The 20751-nt window shown below is 37.8% G+C and overlaps 2 protein-coding genes, 1 long non-coding RNA gene and 1 pseudogene across 9 annotated transcripts in view; 3 read left to right on the top strand and 1 right to left on the bottom strand.

Moving 5' to 3' along the window:
• The first annotated feature begins 2743 nt into the window (after positions 1 to 2743).
• On the top strand, positions 2744 to 17211 carry LOC126610927 (exocyst complex component EXO70E2-like). 2 transcript variants are annotated; one of them, XM_050279092.1, is made up of 3 exons: positions 2744 to 2995; positions 3194 to 4995; positions 16397 to 17211. In XM_050279092.1, exons 2-3 carry the CDS (start codon positions 3521 to 3523, stop codon positions 16641 to 16643), a joined length of 1722 nt encoding a protein of 573 aa, XP_050135049.1. In that variant the 5' UTR covers positions 2744 to 2995; positions 3194 to 3520; the 3' UTR covers positions 16644 to 17211. The 2 variants fall into 2 exon arrangements, with proteins under 2 accessions (XP_050135049.1, XP_050135048.1); XM_050279091.1 differs by lacking the exon at positions 16397 to 17211 and having other exon boundaries at positions 2748 to 2995; positions 3194 to 3333; positions 3417 to 5764.
• The window catches only part of LOC126610936 (uncharacterized), a 21387-nt gene continuing 8132 nt past the window's right edge, over positions 7497 to 20751 (top strand). For 2 of the 6 annotated variants that reach the window (XM_050279109.1, XM_050279105.1), the window contains exon 1: positions 17337 to 19178. In XM_050279109.1, the coding sequence (XP_050135066.1) occupies positions 18954 to 19178 (225 nt within the window). In that variant the 5' untranslated portion in view covers positions 17337 to 18953. Of the gene's footprint in view, positions 8481 to 10425; positions 10521 to 10604; positions 10703 to 10844; positions 10895 to 11104; positions 11201 to 11300; positions 11391 to 11476; positions 11570 to 11714; positions 11811 to 11914; positions 11981 to 12299; positions 12738 to 17336; positions 19179 to 20751 lie in introns of those variants that run through there. The other 4 variants (XM_050279103.1, XM_050279108.1, XM_050279106.1 and 1 more) reach the window with 4 other exon arrangements.
• On the top strand, positions 14428 to 15581 carry LOC126610940 (ribosome biogenesis protein WDR12 homolog; annotated as a pseudogene).
• LOC126610943 (uncharacterized) overlaps positions 15178 to 20751 on the bottom strand; it is a 15450-nt gene continuing 9876 nt past the window's right edge. Inside the window, exon 2 of the long non-coding RNA XR_007618651.1 lies at positions 15178 to 15319. This is a non-coding gene — a long non-coding RNA (uncharacterized LOC126610943). The remainder of the gene's footprint in view (positions 15320 to 20751) is intronic.

Raw genomic sequence — 20751 nt, 5'->3', positions numbered from 1 at the left:
CCTTATATACTATTATGTGATTTATTAGCGTCAATAATCAAACTTAAAACGTATCATGTATAATATGAGGTTGGAATTCGTCCCAACCACTGAGTCACTCGTGATGGTATTTTAGAAACGTGTATTTGGTGTGAAATTACAAATTCATGAATTTGGATGTTGACTTGGACTTTTGAGAGTTTGGTTTTGGAAGCAAAACATTGTATAAAGGACAACAATGACTTCTTCTAGAAAACAACCTTTTGAATAAGTTTTGAATAAGAAAAAGATAAGAAGATATTTTGTTTGACAAAAAGAAAATTACTACAACCACACACACATATATATGTATATGTATATGTATATGTGTGTGTATATAAATGAATATATATATATATATATATATATATATATATATATAATATTGTGTGTAAGTGGAGAAATTGGAGACGATGACTAAGGTGAGGATACGTAGTGAAGGTGACAACAACAGATGTCTCTGTAAATAGTCAATATATTGACAAAAGCAGATTCTCTGCCCTTCCACTTTCCGTGCCCTTCTGTTTTGTGTGATCACGATTAAGCCACGTTAATATTTTATATTATTTTTTTATAGAGATAATAAGACAAAAATGAATAGTAATATAAAATGTTGACATGACTTAACCGTGACCATACAAACAGGAGGGCACAGGAGGAAGGAATCAACTTTTACTTTTGGAAGCAGATTCTCTGCCCTCCGCTTCCTGTGCCCTCCTATTTTGTGTGGTCACGGTTAAGCCACGTAAACATTTTATATTATTTTTTATAAATATAATAAGACAAAAATGAATAGTAATATAAAATGTTGACGTGGCTTAATCGTGACCACATAAACAAAAGGGCACGAAAGGGCAGAGAATCTGCCTCCTTTACTTTTTTTCATTTTGAAAATGACTTCCAGGACAAGAATTCATTTTGAAAATTATTATTTTAATTATTAGAAAAATGTCTTTAAAAAGAAAGTTATTAAAAAAATGAAATTGCTAAGACCCATCTTTAATTGAAAAACAAATACCTTTTTTTTTAGAAGGAAAGACAGATACCTTACGCAATAAAATTGAGTACCATTAGTTTTGGTAATACGGAATATAGTTACTAAAAGTATTACAAGATAGCTTTCTTGAAAAATATGTGAAACATTCATGCGTGAAAAGTAAGTACACATACACATGTTTAACATGCGTTTATGTTTGATTTAAACAAATTAATATTTTAATGAATTATTTAAATGCTACAGAAAATATAAGCAATTTTCAAAAACTATGTTAATATGTCTATATACACGATTTTATTTTGTTAATGTGTATACACGAATTTAAACTAACAAAATAAATTTCACCAATTTTCGTTCGCAAAATAATGTCATTATTAAATTGATTTAAATATGTTTACTAGAAATCTAGTATTAGTACTTACAAGTAACATATTTAATATTAACAAATCAATTAGTGAACAAATTTGAGAACTAAATTTGACAACTCTGGTATTATTTTTAAAGATTACTTTGGCATGAACTATGTAAAAGAAAACTAGTGATTTCAAAAACAATAGTAAAGTATATAGAGGTTTTTGGTTTGTGCAAATATTCTTCAAGCACAAGAAGTTGGTGTGTGTGATTTATATCAAATAAATCGAAATATGTGATTTTATTAAATAATGTCCACCTGAGAAGTGGAGGCACCACCATGTTAACTGGTAAGACTAACATTATGCTAAATTTCTAATAATACGTCACATATTCGGTTTTTAGATAAGTTGTTCATATAATATTCTTTTTTTATTAAAATATAATATTGTTCGTTAAGCATAGCAGGGTGTTGGTTTCTAACATCTCGAATTCAAAATTATCTTCTCTTAATTATTATTAGCAAATGAGCACACACTTTGTGTGTGTGAACAATTTCATTTTATTTTTTGTTTTTTATTAAGGAGTGTGATTAATTTTTAAAATTTTAAAAAGTGTATGAAATAATGATAATAAGTGCATATTTTTTCTTAATATTACATAATTAATGTTTTGTCTTCTTTATGTAAATATTGTGTATCAAAAGTGAGGGTAAAATTGGAAAAATAGGAATATGATTGTCATTTTTTTTAAATAAGGGTGAAATAGGAAAAATAGGGATATGATTGTCATTTTCTCAAAAGATACAAAATTACTGTTTTGCCCTCCTCATGTCAATATTGTGTATCAAAATGAGGGCAAAATATGAAAAAAGAGGGGCAAAAAGTTAACAAGGAGGGTTCTCTTTATAGAACAGACTAGCATATGGGCACACACAAAGTGTGTGAGAAAATTTTTTATTTTTGTTTTTAAAATAGAAGGAGAGAGGAAGAGAGTGATAGAGAGAATGTGGGAGTGAGAAATTTTTTTTATTTTTTATTTAGAAATATGTTATGATTACATGTATGTGAGGTTTTGAAAAAAAAAAAACCAAAATTTGATTGTGTGAAATTATATTTCTGTTCCATATTTCTTATTCATGTTCTATTTTAATTAGAGGGTTAAATTGATAATTTTATATAATTTTGATTAATAATAAGTGTTTTATTAATCAGTAGAGATTAATAGAGATAATAATTTCGAACTACCACACCCTAACGTTAATAATAAACTTAAAAAAAAAAAAAAAAACATTGTTGTCTGCATTACTAGGCGGAGGGTAGACTCAAACCGAGCAGGTCAAAGCATCCAAGCCCAATTGGCGTTATTAAAAAAAAAAACAGACCGTAAAGTGCAAAAGACAAATCGAGAAAGGTTACGCAAAGTAGAGCCCAATAATTCTTATCCGAGAAAGTTGGCTTCTCTGTGTTTTCCCAGAGAAAATGTCCGTACAGTTCATCTGAATGCTTTTGCTGGCTGCTACATCTTTTGCTTCAACCATTTCTGAAGCAGAATTTTGGGGTCTCTCCTTTTTGTACGTATTGCAAATCTGCAACCTGCAAAAAGTTCGAATCCTGCAAAGAGTAAGAGGTAAGATTTCCTTTTTTTTCTACTGTTAATTGCTTTTTTAGGTTCAACTTTGGGGTTGCTTTTTCTGCATCGTATTGTTTATGGTGATTGCCATTTGCCACTGATGACCAACTTTTTGAAAAGACTGGTCTTTTTTGCTAATTCGACGATAAAAAGATTGCCCCTTTATTCTAATTTGACGATTCCTTTTGATTGCAGGACTTTTCTTATCCTCAATCGCCTTTTGGGTTCCCACTTAATTTTGGAGAGTGGTGTTTGTTGGGTATTTGCCAATTTTCAACATAGACTACTTCAGTGGATGCAAAAAGCTTTGATTCTGCAGTTGTTCCACCAAAAGGGTATCTTTTACTTTTCTGTTTTTTTTGATAAAATTGGAGGGTTTTGGTTCAATTGCTGAAGTTGTTTCTTGTACCTTGGTAAGGATTTTGAACTAGGAAGGGCCTGAAGTTCAACTGTTGTCCTTGATCCCAAAACCGAAAAGATTTGAGTTGGATTTGTTGGTTCATTTTTGGGTGTTTTTATTGAATGTTGAGGGGGGATTGGGATTGTAAATCTATGAACCCGGAAATGGAAGGAGAATGCGATTTGATTGCTTCGGCAAAGAACATAGTGAGGGCCTTGGGGTCGAAGAAGAACCTTACAGATGGTGAGAGGGAGATTTTGGCTAATCTTGGCACCCAATTGTCCAGCATGATGGGACTCAGTAAGAGAGATGATGAGAATAAGGATAAAAAGATCAGTGAGGTCGAAGATCGCCTTAACTGGATTCAGGAGAGGATCATGAGTTGGGAGGCCGATCAGTCTATGATATGGGATTCGAGCCCGAATGAGTCTCTGGAGTATATGAAGGCTGTGGAGGAGGCTCGGAGATTGATCGAAAGATTGGAAAGGTCGTGTTTGGATAAAAATGATGAAGAGTATGAGGTGTTAGATAGAGCTCATGATGTTCTTCAAACGGCAATGGCTAGGCTAGAGGAAGAGTTCAAGTACATGCTTGTTCAGAACAGGCAACCCTTTGAACCCGAGCACATGTCTTTTCGTTCGAGTGAAGACGATATTGTGGATGGAAGCTCGATAATCTCTTTTGGGGATGATTCGATTGAGGACTCACTTCAAAGGGATAGTGTCAGCAGAGCGTCTGAGGAAGTCATCATTGATTTGGTTCATCCGGATATAGTTCCTGAGCTCAGAGGCATTGCAAATTTGATGTTCAATTGCAATTATGATCAGGAGTGCATGCAAGCTTATACCATCATCCGAAAGGAGGCATTGGATGAGTGCCTCTCCATTCTCGAAATCCAGAAGCTGAGTATTGAGGATGTGCTGAAGATGGAGTGGGCCTCCTTGAATTCCAAAATCAGAAGATGGGTCTGGGGTATGAAGATCTTCGTGCGAGTTTATCTAGCTAGCGAGAGATCGCTCAGCGATCAGATTTTTGGGGAGCTTGGAGCGATTTATTTGGATTGTTTTGTTGAGGCATCAAAGGCTTCAATGCTGCAGCTTCTGAATTTTGGTGAAGCCATGTCTATTGGCCCCCACCAACCGGAAAAGTTGTTCCGCATTCTTGACATGTATGAGGTGCTTGCAGATGTTCTTCCCGACATAGATGCTTTATACGCAGACGAGGCTGGTTCTTCTGTAAGAATTGAGTGTCATGAGGTTCTGATGAAATTGGGTGAGTCTGTGAAGGCAACATTTAGTAAATTCGAGAGCGCCATTGCATCAAACCCCTCGACTAACCCGGTTGCTGGAGGAGGAATACATCCTCTCACCAAATATGTGATGAATTACTTGAGGATTCTCACAGACTATGGAGAGACCCTTAATTATCTCTTCGAGGACAGTGCTGATGCTGATTCCATTTCGCTGTCGCCTGACATGAGTCCTACCTCAGACGAGGAAAACAAACCCACTGATTCTCCAGGCAGAATTTTCCCAATGGTTCGCCACTTCCGATCACTTACTTCAACTCTGGAAGGCAACCTTGACGAAAAGTCCAGGTTATACAAGGATCCTTCCTTGCAACACGTATTTTTGATGAACAATTTACGGTACATGGCTCAGAAGGTTAAGGGGGATGAACTGAGGCCCATTTTCGGAGACGGCTGGCTTAGGAAGTGCAACGGGAAAGTTCAACAGCAAGCATTGAACTACCAGAGATCTAGTTGGAGTTCCATCCTTAATTTGCTCAAAGAGGAGGGCATTCAGAATCCCGGTTCAAATTCTATCTCAAAAACCCTCAAGGAAAGGCTCCGCAGCTTTTATCTTGTGTTCGAAGAGATCTACAAGAGCCAAACAACATGGTTCATTCCGGATCCTCAGCTTCGAGAAGATGTGCAAATCTCAGCATCCCTGAATGTAATCCAAGCTTATAGGACATTTGTGGGAAGACATTCAAACGACATAAGTGACAAGCTCATCAAGTACAGTGCGGACGATTTGCAGAATTACCTCTTGGATCTCTTTGAGGGATCCCCAAAATCATTACAAAATTCCAGCAGGAGGTGACAGCATAATATGTAGTATTGTGACTATTGTCATGTTATTATTTACAGCAGAGGAAGGCTTTTCATTTCATGCTCATATATGTTTTGATTGTTCCAACTGGCCAGGATTGCCCCATGAAAATTGAAAAGGGATTCTTTCCCTCGGTAGTTTTCGTGTGTGTAACGTTTGTAATGTGATGAATTCAGTTCACTTTTCTGACCTCTGCATTGGATATCCTAACTGATATAAGATTGAATGAAGCAAGTTTTCGCGTGTGTATCATTTTTAATGTGATGAATTCGGTTTATTTTTCTGACCTCTGCATTGGCTGTCCTAACTGATATAAGATTGAGCGAAGCAGATTTTCGTATGCAACTTTATGTGCTTTTGCCGAATCTGTTTCTCTTCAAGTTTGTCAAAATTGGGTGGTGATTCTGTCATAAAGTTCTATGCTTCAGCTGTTGCAGCAAACTCAAGACTATGATACCATGTTTGTAGATTTGGCCCCAGTAGTCCATACCAACTCAAAGTTTCATCTCTTATTACTGGTGATTCATCATAAGGTCACGTGACGCTTGAGACAGACATACGGTAATCACTGGTTGCACGAAAAATTCTTCAAAAAGGCTTGAAAGGCTAATTTATTTGAGCAATCGCTTCACTCACAAACAAAATAAAGGAAGTCACGTGAGCAAGATATACATACGTGGATATATTATCTGCTGCATCCGCATTTTCCTCTCGAAGTTGATGTCCAAGTCGCAGTAAGATTGTTCAGCAAGACTAGTCAAAATGGAGTCACAAGTACATTGTGTTTCAGTTTTTTAGGTCCAGTCCAGGTTAACAGAATTTTCCAGTTCACATTTGACAAGGACTCAAGGACCGGACTGCTAACTTTTATTACCTGTAGGTCCCTGGAGAAGTTTGCTTTTGTTAGGAAATGCCATCAATGTCCTGTAATGTAATGTTAGGTCCGTAGTGGTGGTTGGAGATATAAATGGAGAGCTACTCTGTCTGATTTTTGTGGCTGAGAAGAAGTCCTAAGGGCTGAGTCATGCCTCCCAAGAACCCCATTCAAATTACAAATACAAGTGACATTGAAAGAGTATTTTGCACCATTGCAGCAAAAATCAATTGTTTTCTGTTTTTCTCACTTCTTCAACCTCATTTATTTTCCAACTACTTGATTTAGTCGTTCCTTTATTTGTCTCTTTAAATGGAGAAATTCTTTGTGTCTGCCAGCTGTATTAACACATGACCGGTAGTAGAACCCGCGAGAACCGGTTGTACCCATCATACTAGAGGGACTGGACCTTTGTATGAATGATTTTATTGATGACCTGTGAGCTTGGTCGGGGCAAAGCTGAATCTCCAAAGAAATTTTTACATAAACCTTTACTTTTCTCGCACAGCAAAAACTAACAGCTAAATAACCGAAAAGTGAAGGTTTATGTGAAAAAATACAAGGTTAGTTGTGTACTGCGTCTTAACTTTGCTTGTATAAGTTTATCTTACACTGCCGGTCCTAATCCCGGATAAAAGAGGAGGAAGAGTGTGTCAGGTAGTCGACAAGCAACTCCTTATAATATTGTTGTTTTTGCGTACTGCGTCTTGGAAGGGTACAGGAGGACAAGGATAGAAAAAGGTAGTTGTAAATATTATGTTCCATTAGCAAGTATTGAGCTAGACTTGCTCCACGGATTCCATGAGCAAGAACAGACCAATAGTTGCTCCACCAGCGTCGACAGCCAATTTTCAAACATCAACACCAATGCGACTTTTATGCCAATGCAACCGGAAATATCAGTAGTAGCTCAAAATTTGCATTTCAAACTAAACTAAAACTAAACTAAATTAAACTAAAATTAACATATCAAGTCTGTACAAGATTCAACTTCATTACAGTGACAAAAAAATATTTTTTTTTGTGCCCCTCCACTTATTTATGACACACCACAATCCACCTAGACGTGGTCATCATAAATGGTTTGTGCGATAATGCCGGAGGCGGGTTCAGGATACTCCATTCAATCTTCTTCTTTTCTTTCTCTTTTTTTTTAATTTTCCTCTTCCCATGGAACTCCTCCTCTTTACACCATTGAAGAAGATGTCAAGTCCTCTGACGACCCTTCTATGATCACTGCCTATGCACAGATCAGAACTCGAACTTCTCAACGTAGAGTATCCGTTTGAATACCAGTGACTTTGAAAAATTTCTCGTCCGACACCCCTTACAATATAGCAAGATTCTCTATATTTAGTTGATCATCTAATCCATGTTAATGTCATGCGATTGAGTTAGTTGCCTTATACGAGTTGCTGCTCTCGCACACATAGCATATATAGTATGAAGACTTAGCCCATCTCAAAATTTGACATCTGACACCCCTTGTCTACCTAAATTCACTTTTATCATCGAGTTGTCGGAGGTTTGCACGTAAGGTAAATTTAGACGGTTCGCCATCAAGTGTGTAAATCAAGATGAGACGTAACAGTTAATGTGTTTAATGTTAGTTGCTCTTCTTAAATTGATACAAGCCGTTCAACGAAACTACGGCTGTAAAAGTTGAAAAATTTCTGAGCACCTTACTGTGCTGTCACGCCCTAAGCAATCCAAGTAGAAATCCCCTCTCCTTTCTGTTTTGTTTTGTTTTTCTGTTTGGCAGCACACACACTCTGTCTCTCTCTAGTTTTTCACTTCCAGTGGAAAGCAAAAACCAGCTGCACAATCCGCACGGCATTCTGCTGCTGCCAGATCAACGGAAGAATCAGAATGATGCCGCTAATGTGGTGTTCTGCGCCACCGTCGCCACCGCCGGAAGCGATGGTGGGTACGTTAATGGCAAAGAAAGATGGAAGCTCTAGGAGTGTGGTGATCAATATGAGGGGTGCAGGTACAAATAATGGGTTCCCATCGTTCCTTCCAAAGGAGGTTGAGAAAATTAAGGACCCATATGCCAGAAAGTTGGCTCAGAGGATGGAGAGGCTCCCTGTGTCGGTAACCCACTAATCTCGTTCTCATTTTTGTTAATCTGACTAATTTCGTTTATTTACGAGTTTAAATTACTTTAATTTACTAATTTGGAACTAAAGGGAGTTTGATGAGCACTTAAACTGGTCTAATCCACATATAAGTTATAACACATGTATGCTTAATGCCACTAATTATGATGTACATTTTTTCATGAAGTACTTGGGCTTATTCCTAAGATGATTTTCGCATGCTATTGTTATTTTTCTTTTTGTGTACTTCTCGAGAAATTTTAAAAAGAAAATGAATATGCGAAAATTAATTTTCTACCGATTAAGGGGATTCCTGTTTTTTTCATTTTCATCATCTTCTTCAAGAACATCTGACTCAAAAGCTGGGAAGTACTTGAGCTTGCAGCCAAAACTGGGAAGTGGTTGAATAAGTGCATTTTTGTTTTTACTTGATTATTTGTCGTGATTCAATGAAAGGAATAAGGCCATCTCTAACCGAGGGCTGGCCAGAAGGCTCGTTTTAGCCCTCTGGCCTTCCAAGATTCCCCAAGATATTAATATTTTAATGAACAGTACATGGCCATATTTGCCTCGTCTCCAACCGAGGGCCAAAGGGCCAGAGGGCTCGTTTTAGCCCTGTCACAAAAAACCATCTCCAACCGAGGGCCAAAGGGCCATAGGGCCAAACATAATTTATAATTTAAAAACTACAACTAAAATGTTGTTTAATTTTCATGTTGTATAATTTTTATGTTGGTTAATGTTATTTAAAGTTGTTTAATATTGTTTAATGTTGTTTCATGTTACTTAATTTAATTTAATGTTGTATAATGGCTTAGGAAGTTATAGGAAAAAAATAGAATTTAAAAAAAATATGAAACAAATTTTCTCAAATAGAAGTTATAGGAAAAAAAATGGAATTTAAAAAAAATATATGAAACAAATTTTGTGAAATAGAAGTTATAGGAAAAAAAATGGAATTTAAAAAACAATATGAAATAAATTTTGTAAAATAGAAGTTATAGGAAAAAAATGGAGTTAAAAAAATATGAAATAAATTTTGTGAAATATAAGTTATAGGAAAAAAAAATATGAAACAAATTTTGTGAAATAGAAGTTATAGGAAAAAAATGGAATTTAAAAAAGAAATATGAACCAAATTTTGTGAAATAGAAGTTATAGGAAAAAATAGAAGTTATATGAAAATTTTTGTAAATAAAAAAAAATAATAATAATGTAAAAAAAAATCAAATCAAATGCAACGGCTAGTAGCCGTTTCATTTGAATTTTTTTTAAAAAAATCCTGTCGGTTATAACCTACAGGAATACACCATTATTTAGTATATTAAATAATAGCATGTATTAACTGACAGGAATAACAAAACTATATAAAAAAAAAAAAATAGCCAGCCAGCCCTTTGGCCCTTTGAAATTCCGTGGGGCCTTCCTAGATTCTCGAGCCCTCTGGCCTAGCCCTCGGTTGGAGACGGTTTTAGGGTTATTTTCGGCCCTCTGGCCCTCTGGACCCTTCGGTTAGAGATGGCCTAAGTACTTTTTGCCTTTTGTGGGATGGTGAACAGTGAACTCACTCAACTTTGGAGTGATCGATATAAGGTGATAATAGTCATTTCCATATGGTGGGAATATTCTTTGCATGAAACTATTTTTTGTGAATACAAAATAATCAAGCTAAATGTACTAATTTTTCCAAGTTTTTGTTTAATAAAACTTTAGTTGCGCTCAGTGACGGAATTAGGATTTTCAATATGTGATTGAGTTGAAATATTCATTGAAACTGTATGTGGCACGTGGCATGTGATGAACAGATGATTTTGAAATATTCTCGTCCACTTTGAAGTTACTCATTGACTTTGAATAATTTCTCATTTCTCTCTTTAATGTAGGGGTATTACCCCTGCTAACATAGTGTGACTAATGGGGCAAGCCGGTTGTGATTGCAGATTGGGTCGTCGGAAAGTTGTATCATGAGTAGTTGTGTAAGGCCTCTAAAACAAAGTGAGATCAATCCGGTGGTTCTCCTCCATTGCTTTGACAGGTTTGTAATTCTTGCAAATTGCAGATTGACCCGTTACAAGGTGATTTAGTGCTGAACATGTTTCGTCATGTTTGTGTCTTTTAGTTCTTGTTTAGAATGGAGGTGCGCATACCCCCTGCTTGAAGAGGCCGGGTTGGAGGCTTGGGCTGTTGATGTTCTTGGGTGGGGCTTCTCTGATTTAGGTTCGTTTACCTGCGTTTTCGTCATTGTTTTATTTTTTTTATTTTTTCCTGCTGGATATGATTATATACTTCCAGTCTCTTTCTTGCAACAAGTGCTTAATGTTCATCCGTTTAATCATTTGTTATCTGTTATCTGTACTAGAAAGGTGTCCACCATGCAGCGCGGCAACCAAGCGGCATCACCTCTATCAGGTATATATGCAGTGTGATATTCTTTTCTTTATTCTTTTGTTGCTCCAGTGAATATTGTTTCAGTCTATCTGCAATGGTTTTGATATCTTGTTATGTTAATTACTTTAAGTCGAAAATGGTCTACATTTTTCATCATCTGTTGAGAAAATTCGAATCTAATCTTATTGTTTGAGCTCGGAGATATAACTGGATTTCACATTCGAATTATAGTTTTGGAAGTCCTACATCAGAAGACCGATGGTATTAGTTGGACCAAGCCTAGGTGGTTCTGTTGCAATTGACTTTGCATACCACTATCCAGTAGCTGTGAGTGTCTATCATATTAAGCTCCTTCGCTCTAGATGCGTTGTTTCAGAAATTATGTAGTGTCCAATTCATAAATTTAATTCTTGTTTTCTATTTTCAGGTTGAAAAGCTGGTTTTAATCAATGCAAGCGTCTACGCAGAAGGCACCGGAGACATGGCAAAGTTACCTAAAGCTGCGGCCTACGCTGGGGTTGGTGTCCCCTTACATCGATATTTCAACCCTATGTGAATTCTCTTAGTTTGCTTGCCTAATGTTCTGATCTTTTTATTCACCAGGTTTCTTTATTGAAGAGCACCCCTCTACGCTTCTACGCAAATATGCTGGCCTTCAACGACATTTCATTAGCTACAACCTTTGATTGGACTAATGTAAGATAATCTTTCTGTTAATATACTCAAGTTTTCAACTGAAACAGGCATCTAGTATATTGTCGAAATTTTTATCTTAGCATCTTTGTCTTGGATTTTTTAAGTATGTGTAATGGAAAGCTAACAGAGATCGTGCCATATTTAGGTCGGACGCTTACACTGTCTGCTGCCTTGGTGGAAAGATGCAACAGTCAGTTTTATGAGTAGCGGAGGCTATAATGTCGTTTCCCAAATAAAACAGGTAAACTCTCGCCATCTTAGTGAGTAGGGTATATAAGTGGTACGCAGAATTCGGCAAGTCGGGTAGGCAATAGGAAGCTTGTAGTCTGAAACCTTATTTTACAGGTGAAGCAGAAAGTACTAGTGATTTGCAGCGAGCAAGACAATATTATCAGCTACAAACAAATATTGGTGAGTTTTGAGCTCCTACCTGCTACTTAACTTTTCCTGTCGTACTTAAACCAAGCATATTTCGCAATCATTTTAAGACGGAGAACTTAATTTATTCTCTTAATCTTAAAAAGCGCATGAGGGATTGCAAACCCTACTTCAAAATCGTTGCAAATACTCGATAGGCCTGTTTGAAGCGTTTTGGAAAACTTGAGGCGAAATATATTGTGCGACCACTGACATTGCCGATTGCTATAAAGTAGAAATAGGAACACATGCTAAGATGTCAACATATATGCATTCCTTAATGAGTCTTCTTCTTGTTGTAATCAAAATGCAGAGGCTGCGTTGTGAGCTTTCGTCTGCAATCATGCGGCTAATACCGGATAGCGGACATCTCCCTCACGTTGATAATCCCGCCTCCATCGCAAAACTAATTGCAGGGTTTGCTCGGAACGGTCATTGCTGAGAGAATCCCTCCTCTGGTCCTATGTGGCAGAATTATAGGACTTACTCCCTGCTAAGAGGCCAGTTCTTCTTCTTAGCAATACTAAGTTTTTCTTTAAACACTTCCTTTTATAGTTGTGAGCTAAAGGAAGATTTAGCGCAAAACCAAGCGTAATGACGTTATATAGTTCATATAGCCGACCCCACTAGGCTTCGTTGTTGTCGTTGTACTTATTTTTATAGTTGTGGTTGTAGTTCCAGGACTTAACATTTATGATATTTGTTTATATAATGTGAATCTGAATAAGAGATTGAACAACTAGCCAAGAAATATTATGAATATTAGAGACAAAAAATAATTAGAATTAAATAGTTCGGTATACAAGTCTTGTGTTCGAATTTCCCTTAACTAATATCACTTCTATTGAAAAATACAAAAAATATTGGTTTGCATCTTTCGCTCAGTAAAATATCAACAGAATTGTAGATACTTGCAATCTTATTTTTTCTTCACACTTCTAACATAATATGAAAGAAAAATTGCAATGTTTGTTATGTGGTGCGTATGATTGAGTGATCCGAAAAATTAATAGTTAGATCTTGCATATATGAATCTAATAGAACAATAAATTTTTGTAACAGTTAGATCTTGCGTAAAACTTATACTATTGAATAATATGCGCTATTGTAGCTAGACCTAGGTATCATTCGGTAAACCTACTTTATATAGATCAGGAAAACCGTACGGTTTTTTTAAACCATGAGCTATTGTAACATCCCACATCTCCCAGTGGAGTGATCCTTAAATGTATATTCTCATCCCTACCTAGCACGAGGCTTTTTGGGAGCTCACTAGCTTCGGGTTTTGTCGGAACTCCGAAGTTAAGCGAGAAGAAGGCCAGAGCACTCCTAGGATGGGTGACCCACTGAGAAGTCGCTCGTGAGTTCCAAAAAACAAAACCGTGAAGGAATGGTAAGCCCAAAACGGACGATATCGTGCTACGGTGGTGAAGATGACCCGGGAAGTGATCCGCCCCGGGCCAGGATGTGACAAATGGTATCAGAGCCAATCCCTGGTCGGAAGTGTGCCGACGAGGACGTCGGGCCCCTAAGGGGGGTGGATTGTAACATCTCACATCGCCCAGGGGAGTGATCCTTAAATGTATATTCTCATCCCTACCTAGCACGAGGCCTTTTGGGAGCTCATTGACTTCGGGTTCCGTCGGAACTCCGAAGTTAAGCGGGAAGAAGACCAGAGCACTCCCATGATGGGTGACCCATTGGGAAGTTACTTGTGAGTTTCCAAAAATAAAACCGTGAGGGAATGGTAAGCCCAAAGCGGACAATATCGTGCTACGGTGGTGAAGATGGCCCAGGAAGTGATCCACCCCGGGTCGGGATGTGACAAATGGTATCAGAGCCAATCCCTGGCCGGAAGTGTGCGGACGAGGACGTCGGGCCCATAAGGGGGGTGGATTGTAACATCCCACATTGCCCAGGGGAGTGATCCTTAAATGTATATTCCCATCCCTACCTAGCACGAGGCCTTTTGGGAGCTCACTGGCTTCGGGTTCCGTCGGAACTCCGAAGTTAAGCGAGAAGAAGGCCAGAGCACTCCCAGGATGGGTGGGTAACCCACTAGGAAGTTGCTCGTGAATTCCCAAAAACAAAACCGTGAGGGAATGGTAAGCCCAAAACGGACAATATCGTGCTACGGTGGTGAAGATGGCCCGGGAAGTGATCCACCCCGGGCCGGGATGTGACAGCTATGGCTCAAATCCATAGTCAAATTTATTTCTACTTCCGATATTCGGATAATTCAGGTTTCATTTGGAACATTGGTGTGTTTTACGCTTTAAATGTTTACTCACATTGTACTTTAAATTAATTTAAACAACGAGAGAAGATTCGAGCTTGGTGCAGGAACAAAACATTGCTCTAGCTAATATATTATTTGTCTTCTTATTTACTAAATTACTATCATATATTTTAAAGAACTAAACAATTATTGGTTCAAAAATCCACTAAATATTGGAAAAATAATTTTCTCTCTTAACCAAAACGGTGCGTTGCGAACGGCTCTTGTTACTTTCAGTTACTAAACCCTAGTTTCCTTCCCTGCTACCACCTCTCTCTCTCTCTCTCTCTCTCTCTCTCCACCTCCACCTCCTCCTCCTCTTTCTCTCTCTACAATCTCTTCCGCCAGAAGCAAAGCGATGGAAGCCGACGGAAATTCTGAAGAGCCGTCGCTGTTGGTCCTCGTCCTCTTCAAAACGGACCTCGGCCACCCCTACAAAGTTCCAGAATCCTCCATTTCCATCCCCGCCAGTCTTACCCGCTTCGGCCTCTCCACCGTCGTCAACAACCTCATTACATCAGGTAGCCTCTCATGTGCTTACACGTGTTTTTCCCTCCGCGATTGATTCTCTAAAAAAAGGATTTTACATTTTGGTGTTCTAAAGCTTTGATTGGTGATTGTGATCAGTAAACCCTTAATGGGAATCGGAGCCTTTCGATTTCCTTATCAAGAATGAGCTGGTTCGGATGTGGCTTGAAAAGTTCCTTCTTGCCTAGAACATTTCCGCGGTGTGTATCTCCAATTTTTCGGATTCAATTTGCAATTTGTTGTGTGAATTGTGTGCTTAAGTTTTCTGATAAAATGCTGTATGTTATGCAATTGCAAGCAACGTGAAATAGAAAGCAATGCTGAGAGAATGGATAAAAGTGAACTGAGAGAATGGTAATAAATGACGGGATTGGAACAGCGGAAGTTAGAAAGTTATCAGCTTGGTTAATGATAGGGTTTCACTGCAGATTTGTAATTTACTTGTTCCATCTTAAAACAAACTGAAGTAAACTTTGAGAAAAAGAAACATCGATTTCCATTCGTTAGCGGGGTTTTCTGAACTACACCTTGTTAGGCGTGAATTGAACTCAGGAAATTCAGTTTCAGAGTTGCCAAATGGGATACTTGAAAGATTTGGGATTTGTACATTCCGTATACCATTAAATCCCGTATTGAAGTTCTGAATCCAAACTGGGGCTAAGAAACCAACAAGAGTTAAGCTAATTGGATAAATTATTCCAGTTAGCCACATAATATGAGTTTTTCAATTATTTTTTTGGTTTCACAACTATGAAAAATTGATTTCACCGATTATTTATTGCGTTTAAATTTACTGGTTGAGTTTGGAATTAGGGTTTATTTTTTGTGCTTTAGTGTCAAGTGCAGCTCTAGGGTTGCATATGTTGCTCTAACAAGCTGATTTGAGAGAAGTAATTTTCATCATTGTCATTTTATCCGCCTTCTTATTTGATATCTATTGATGGGTTTGTGACTATGACAGGAGAGGATATTGGAGATCAAATATATGGGCTGTGGTCCCAGGTACGCAGATCACAATTTGTAATGTGTACTTCATTGCTTCATTTCTTATCCTACAATCTGCATGGCTAATAAATTTACCGTTCACATGATGCTAGGTGATGTAAGTAAAAAATAAGGATATATCTGTTGCTAATAAAATTTAAAGTTAGTAATTTATTTGAGCTGGGGAGTTGTAGTTAGGTCCTCGTACTATTAAATAAGGTAGCATGGAGTAGCTCTCTTGGAAAGTATAATTTTCAGTTCAACTCCAAATCTCTTCAGAGGAAACCTCTAATGGGATACTTCTGTAAGAATTGAATCTCATGTGGTTCTGATGAAATTGGGTGAGTCTGTGAAGGCAACATTTAGTAACCCTGTTGCTGGAGGAGGAATACATCCTCTCACCAAATATGTGATGAATTACTTGAGGATTCTCACAGACTATGGAGAGACCCTTAATTTTCTCTTTGAGGACAGTGCTGATGCTGATTCCATTTCGCTGTCGCCTGACACGAGTCCTACCTCAGACGAGGCACTGATTCTCCAGGCAGAATTTTCCCAATGGTTCGCCACTTCCGATCACTTACTTGAACTCTGGAAGGCAACCTTGACGAAAAGTCCAGGTTATATAAGGATCCTTCCTTGCACCACGTAATTTTGATGAACAATCTACGGTACATGGCTCAGAAGGTTAAGGGGGATGAACTGAGGCCGATTTTCGGAGACGGCTGGCTTAGGAAGTGCAACGGGAAAGTTCAACTGCAAGCATTGAACTATCAGAGATCTAGTTGGAGTTCCATCCTTAATTTGCTCAAAGAGGAGGGCATTCAGAATCCCGGTTCAAATTCTATCTCAAAAACCCTCAAGTAAAGGATCTGCAGCTTTTATCTTGTGTTCGAAGAGATCTACAAGAGCCAAACAACATGGAGTCCCAAAGTACATTGTATTTCATTTTTTCTGGTCCAGTCCAGGTTAACAGAAGTTCACATTTGACAAGGACTCAAGGACCGGACTGCTAACTTTTTTTGGATGAATCCAGGGTATCCCCCGCATATTGCCGAGGACTAATCCCTCGAGCCGAGTCGGACCTGATTTGGGGGAGGCTCGCAAGGCTCGAACTCGAGATCTTGCTTAAGGGCAACAAGCTCCTTACCACTTGAACCACCGAGAATTGGTAGGACTGCTAACTTGTATTACATGTAGGTCCCTGGAAAAGTTTGGTTTTATTATAAAATGCCATCAATGTAATGGTAGGTCCCTAGTGGTGGTTGGAGATATAAATGGAGAGCTACTATGTCTGATTTTTGTGGCTGAGAAGAAGCCCTAAGGGCTGAGTCATGCCTCCAAAGAACCCCGTTCAAATTACAAATACAAGTGACATTGAACGAGTATTTTGCACCATTGCAGCATGATCTAGTAAAATCTACTGTTTTCTGTTTTTCTCACTTCTTCAACCTCATTTATTTTCCAACTACTTTATTTAGTTCTTCCTTTATTTGTCTATTTTCATGGAGAAGTTCTTGTGTCCACTAGCTGTATTTAACACATGACCGGTAGTAGAACCCGCGTGAGACCAGTTGTGCCCATCATATGAGAGGGACTGGACCGTTGTATCAATGGTTATATTGATGACTTGTGAGCCTGGTCGGGGCAAAGCTGAATCTTCAAAGAAATTTTTACATAGGGGTGTGCTATCCACACACCCCATTTTACTTCTCACACCCCTTGATAATTTATGTCCCTTGATCTTTTTCAATTCATCCGATCCGACGGCGGAAAATTAAAAAAGTGTGTGAGAAGTAAAATAGGATGTGTGGATATCACACCCTTTTTACATAAACCTTCACTTTTCTCGCTCAACAAAAACTAACAGCTAAATAACCGAAAAAGTGAAGGTTTATGTGATAAAATACAAGGTTAGTTGTGTATTGCGTCTTAATTTTGCCTGTATAAGTTTATCTTATACTACCGGTTCTAAGTCTGAATAAAAAAGGGGGAAGAGTGCGTCAGGTAGTCGACAAGCGACTCCCTATAATATTGTTGTTTTTGCGTACTGCGTCTAGGAAGGGTACGGGAGGAAAATGTTAGAAAAAGGTAGTTTTAAATATTATGTTCCATCAACAAGTATTGAGCTAGACTTGCTCCACGGATTCCATGAGCAAGAACAGACCAAGGGTTGCTCCACCAGCGTCCAATTTTCAACCATCAACACCAATGCGACTTTTATGACAAAGCAACTGAAATATCAGTAGTAGCCCAAAATTTGCATTTCAAACTAACCTAAACTAAACTAAACTAAAATTAACATATCAAGTCTGTACAAGATTTAACTTCGTTACAGTGACAAAAATATATTGTTTTTGTGCCCCTCCACTTATTTTATGACACACCACAATCCACCTAGATACGGTCATCATAAATGGTTCGTGCAAGGCGGGGTTCGGGATAATCCATTCAATCTTCTTTTCTTTCTCTTTTTTTGAATTTTCCTCTTCCCATGGAACTCCCCCTCTTTACACCATTGAAGAAGATGTCAAGTCCTCTGATCGACCCTTCTATGATCACTGCCTATGCACAGATCAGAACTCAAACTTCTCAACGTAGAGTATCCGTTTGAATACCGGTGACTTTGAAAAATTTCTCGTCCGACACCCCTTAAAATATAGCAAGATTCTCTATATTTAGTTGATCATAATCCATGTTAATGTCATGCGATTGAGTTAGTTGCCTTATACGAGTTGCTGCTCCACACAAGAACAAACCCATGCTTTTTTTGAGAGAAAAATAGCATATACAGTATGAAGACTTAGCCCATCTCAAAATTTGACATCTGACACCCCTTGTCTACCTAAATTCACTTTTATCATCGAGTTGTCGGAGGTTTGCACGTAAGGTAAATTTAGACGAGTTCACCATCAGGTGCGTAAATCAGGATGAGACGTGAGCCGTTCAACGAAACTACGGCCGTCAAAGTTGACAAATTTCTGAGCACCTTACTGTGCTGTCACGCCCTAAGCAATCCAAGTAGAAATCCCCTCTCCTTCATGTTTTGTTTTGTTTTTCTTTTTGGCAGCACACACTCTCTCTCTCTAGTTTTTCATTTCAGTGGAAAGCAAAAACCAGCTGCACAATCCGCACGGCATTCTGCTTTGCAGCTGCCAGATCAACGGAAGAATCAGAATGATGCCGCTAATGTGGTCTTCTGCCCCACTGTCGCCACCGCCGGAAGCGGTGGTGGGTACGTTAATGGCAAAGAAAGATGGAAGCTTTAGGAGTGTGGTGATCAATATGAGGGGTGCAGGTACAAATAATGGGTTCCCATCGTTCCTTCCAAAGGAGGTTGAGAAAATTAAGGACCCATATGCCAGAACGTTGGCTCAGAGGATGGAGAGGCTCCCTGTGCCGGTAACGCGCTAATCTCCTCATTTTTGTTAATCTCACTAATTTCGTTTCTTTACAAAGACCTTAGTTTAAACTACTCTAATTTACTAATTTAGAACTAGAGGGAGTGGGAGTTTGATGAGCTCGTAAACTGGTCTAATCCAAGTATAACCCATGTATGCTTAATGCCACTAATTATGATGTACATTTTTTCATGAAGAACTTGGAGGGTTTATTCTGAAGATGATTTCCGCATGCCATTTTTATTTTTATTTTTATTTTTATTTTTATTTTTGTGTACCTTTTGAGAAGAAAATGAATGTAAGGGAATCAATTTTTCTACGGATTAAATGGATTCTCTATTCTTATCATTTTCATCATCTTCTTCTAGAACGTCTAACTCCAAGGCTGGGAAGTGCTTGAGCTTTCAGCCAAAACTGGGAAGTGGTTGGATAAGTCAATTTTGTTTTTACCTTATTATTTGACGTGATTCAACGAAAGGAATAAGTACTTTTTGCCGTTCGTGGGATGGTGAACTCGGAAAAGGATCTGATCCTTGACAGATTCTTTTCGTGGGGATCCAGACATCTGTAATCGTGACCGTTCATCGTACATCGTGCAGTCAATTTTTGTTATATACTATTTATATTTAATTTTAAATTTTAAATTTTGAAATGATTTCTGACCGCATAATGTACGATAAACGGTCACGATTACGGGATCCTAGGATTCCATAGATCCTTTTCCGGTGAACTCAACTCAACTTTGGAGTGAACGATACAAGGTCATAATAGTCATTTCCGTATGGTGGGAATATTCTTTGCATGAAACTATGGTTTGTGAATACAAAATAATCAAGCTAAAGGTACTATTTTTTCCAAGTTTTTGTTTAATAAAACTTTAGTTGCGATCAGTGACGGAAGTAGGATTTTTAGTATGTGATTGAGTTGAAATATTTATTGAAATTGTATGTGGCACATGGCGGATTGGTTTGGTATTGTTGTGCTTTGAAAAAAAAAATTGTTTCTGCTGTGCTGTGAGAATAAGCTCATTTTTATTGTTTCACGTTTTCAGTTTTTTTCATCTAAAACTATGAAAATAAGCTGTTTTTAAGTGTTTACCAAATACCTTTTTTAGCTCAGTTTTTTTTTATACTCACTTTTTATAAAAGCACTTTAGTACCAAACTAGTACGGCATGTGATGAACTGATGATTGCCAATTTTCTCGTCCATTTTGAAGTTACTCATTGACTTTGAATAATATCTCATTTCTTTCTTTAATGTAGGGGTATTACCCCTGCCCAAGGTTCTAAAAGACCCTAGGCGCTAATCGGGCGGCAGGTTAGGGCCTAGCGCCTAGGCGAACTTAAGTAAATCTATTATATTTCGCATAAATAAGTGTTAGCTTATATTTAAAATATATATAATTTCATTATAAACTACAAAATAGAAGACATATGAAGTATTGGAACATAATGAAAACGTGGGGACCAAGGATATAATGTGTGTTCATTTAAGTATGCAACAAGTTTCTTACAATTTACTGTAAAAAATAAAATGTGAAATTAAAGTTATATATTGTATGTCTAATTGAGTC

The sequence above is a fragment of the Malus sylvestris genome, chromosome 17 (assembly GCF_916048215.2).
Source record: "Malus sylvestris chromosome 17, drMalSylv7.2, whole genome shotgun sequence".
NCBI classification, from domain to species: Eukaryota; Viridiplantae; Streptophyta; class Magnoliopsida; order Rosales; family Rosaceae; genus Malus; species Malus sylvestris.
The sequence above is the reverse complement of the archived record's forward strand: the minus strand, read 5'-3'. Positions and strand labels throughout refer to the sequence as shown.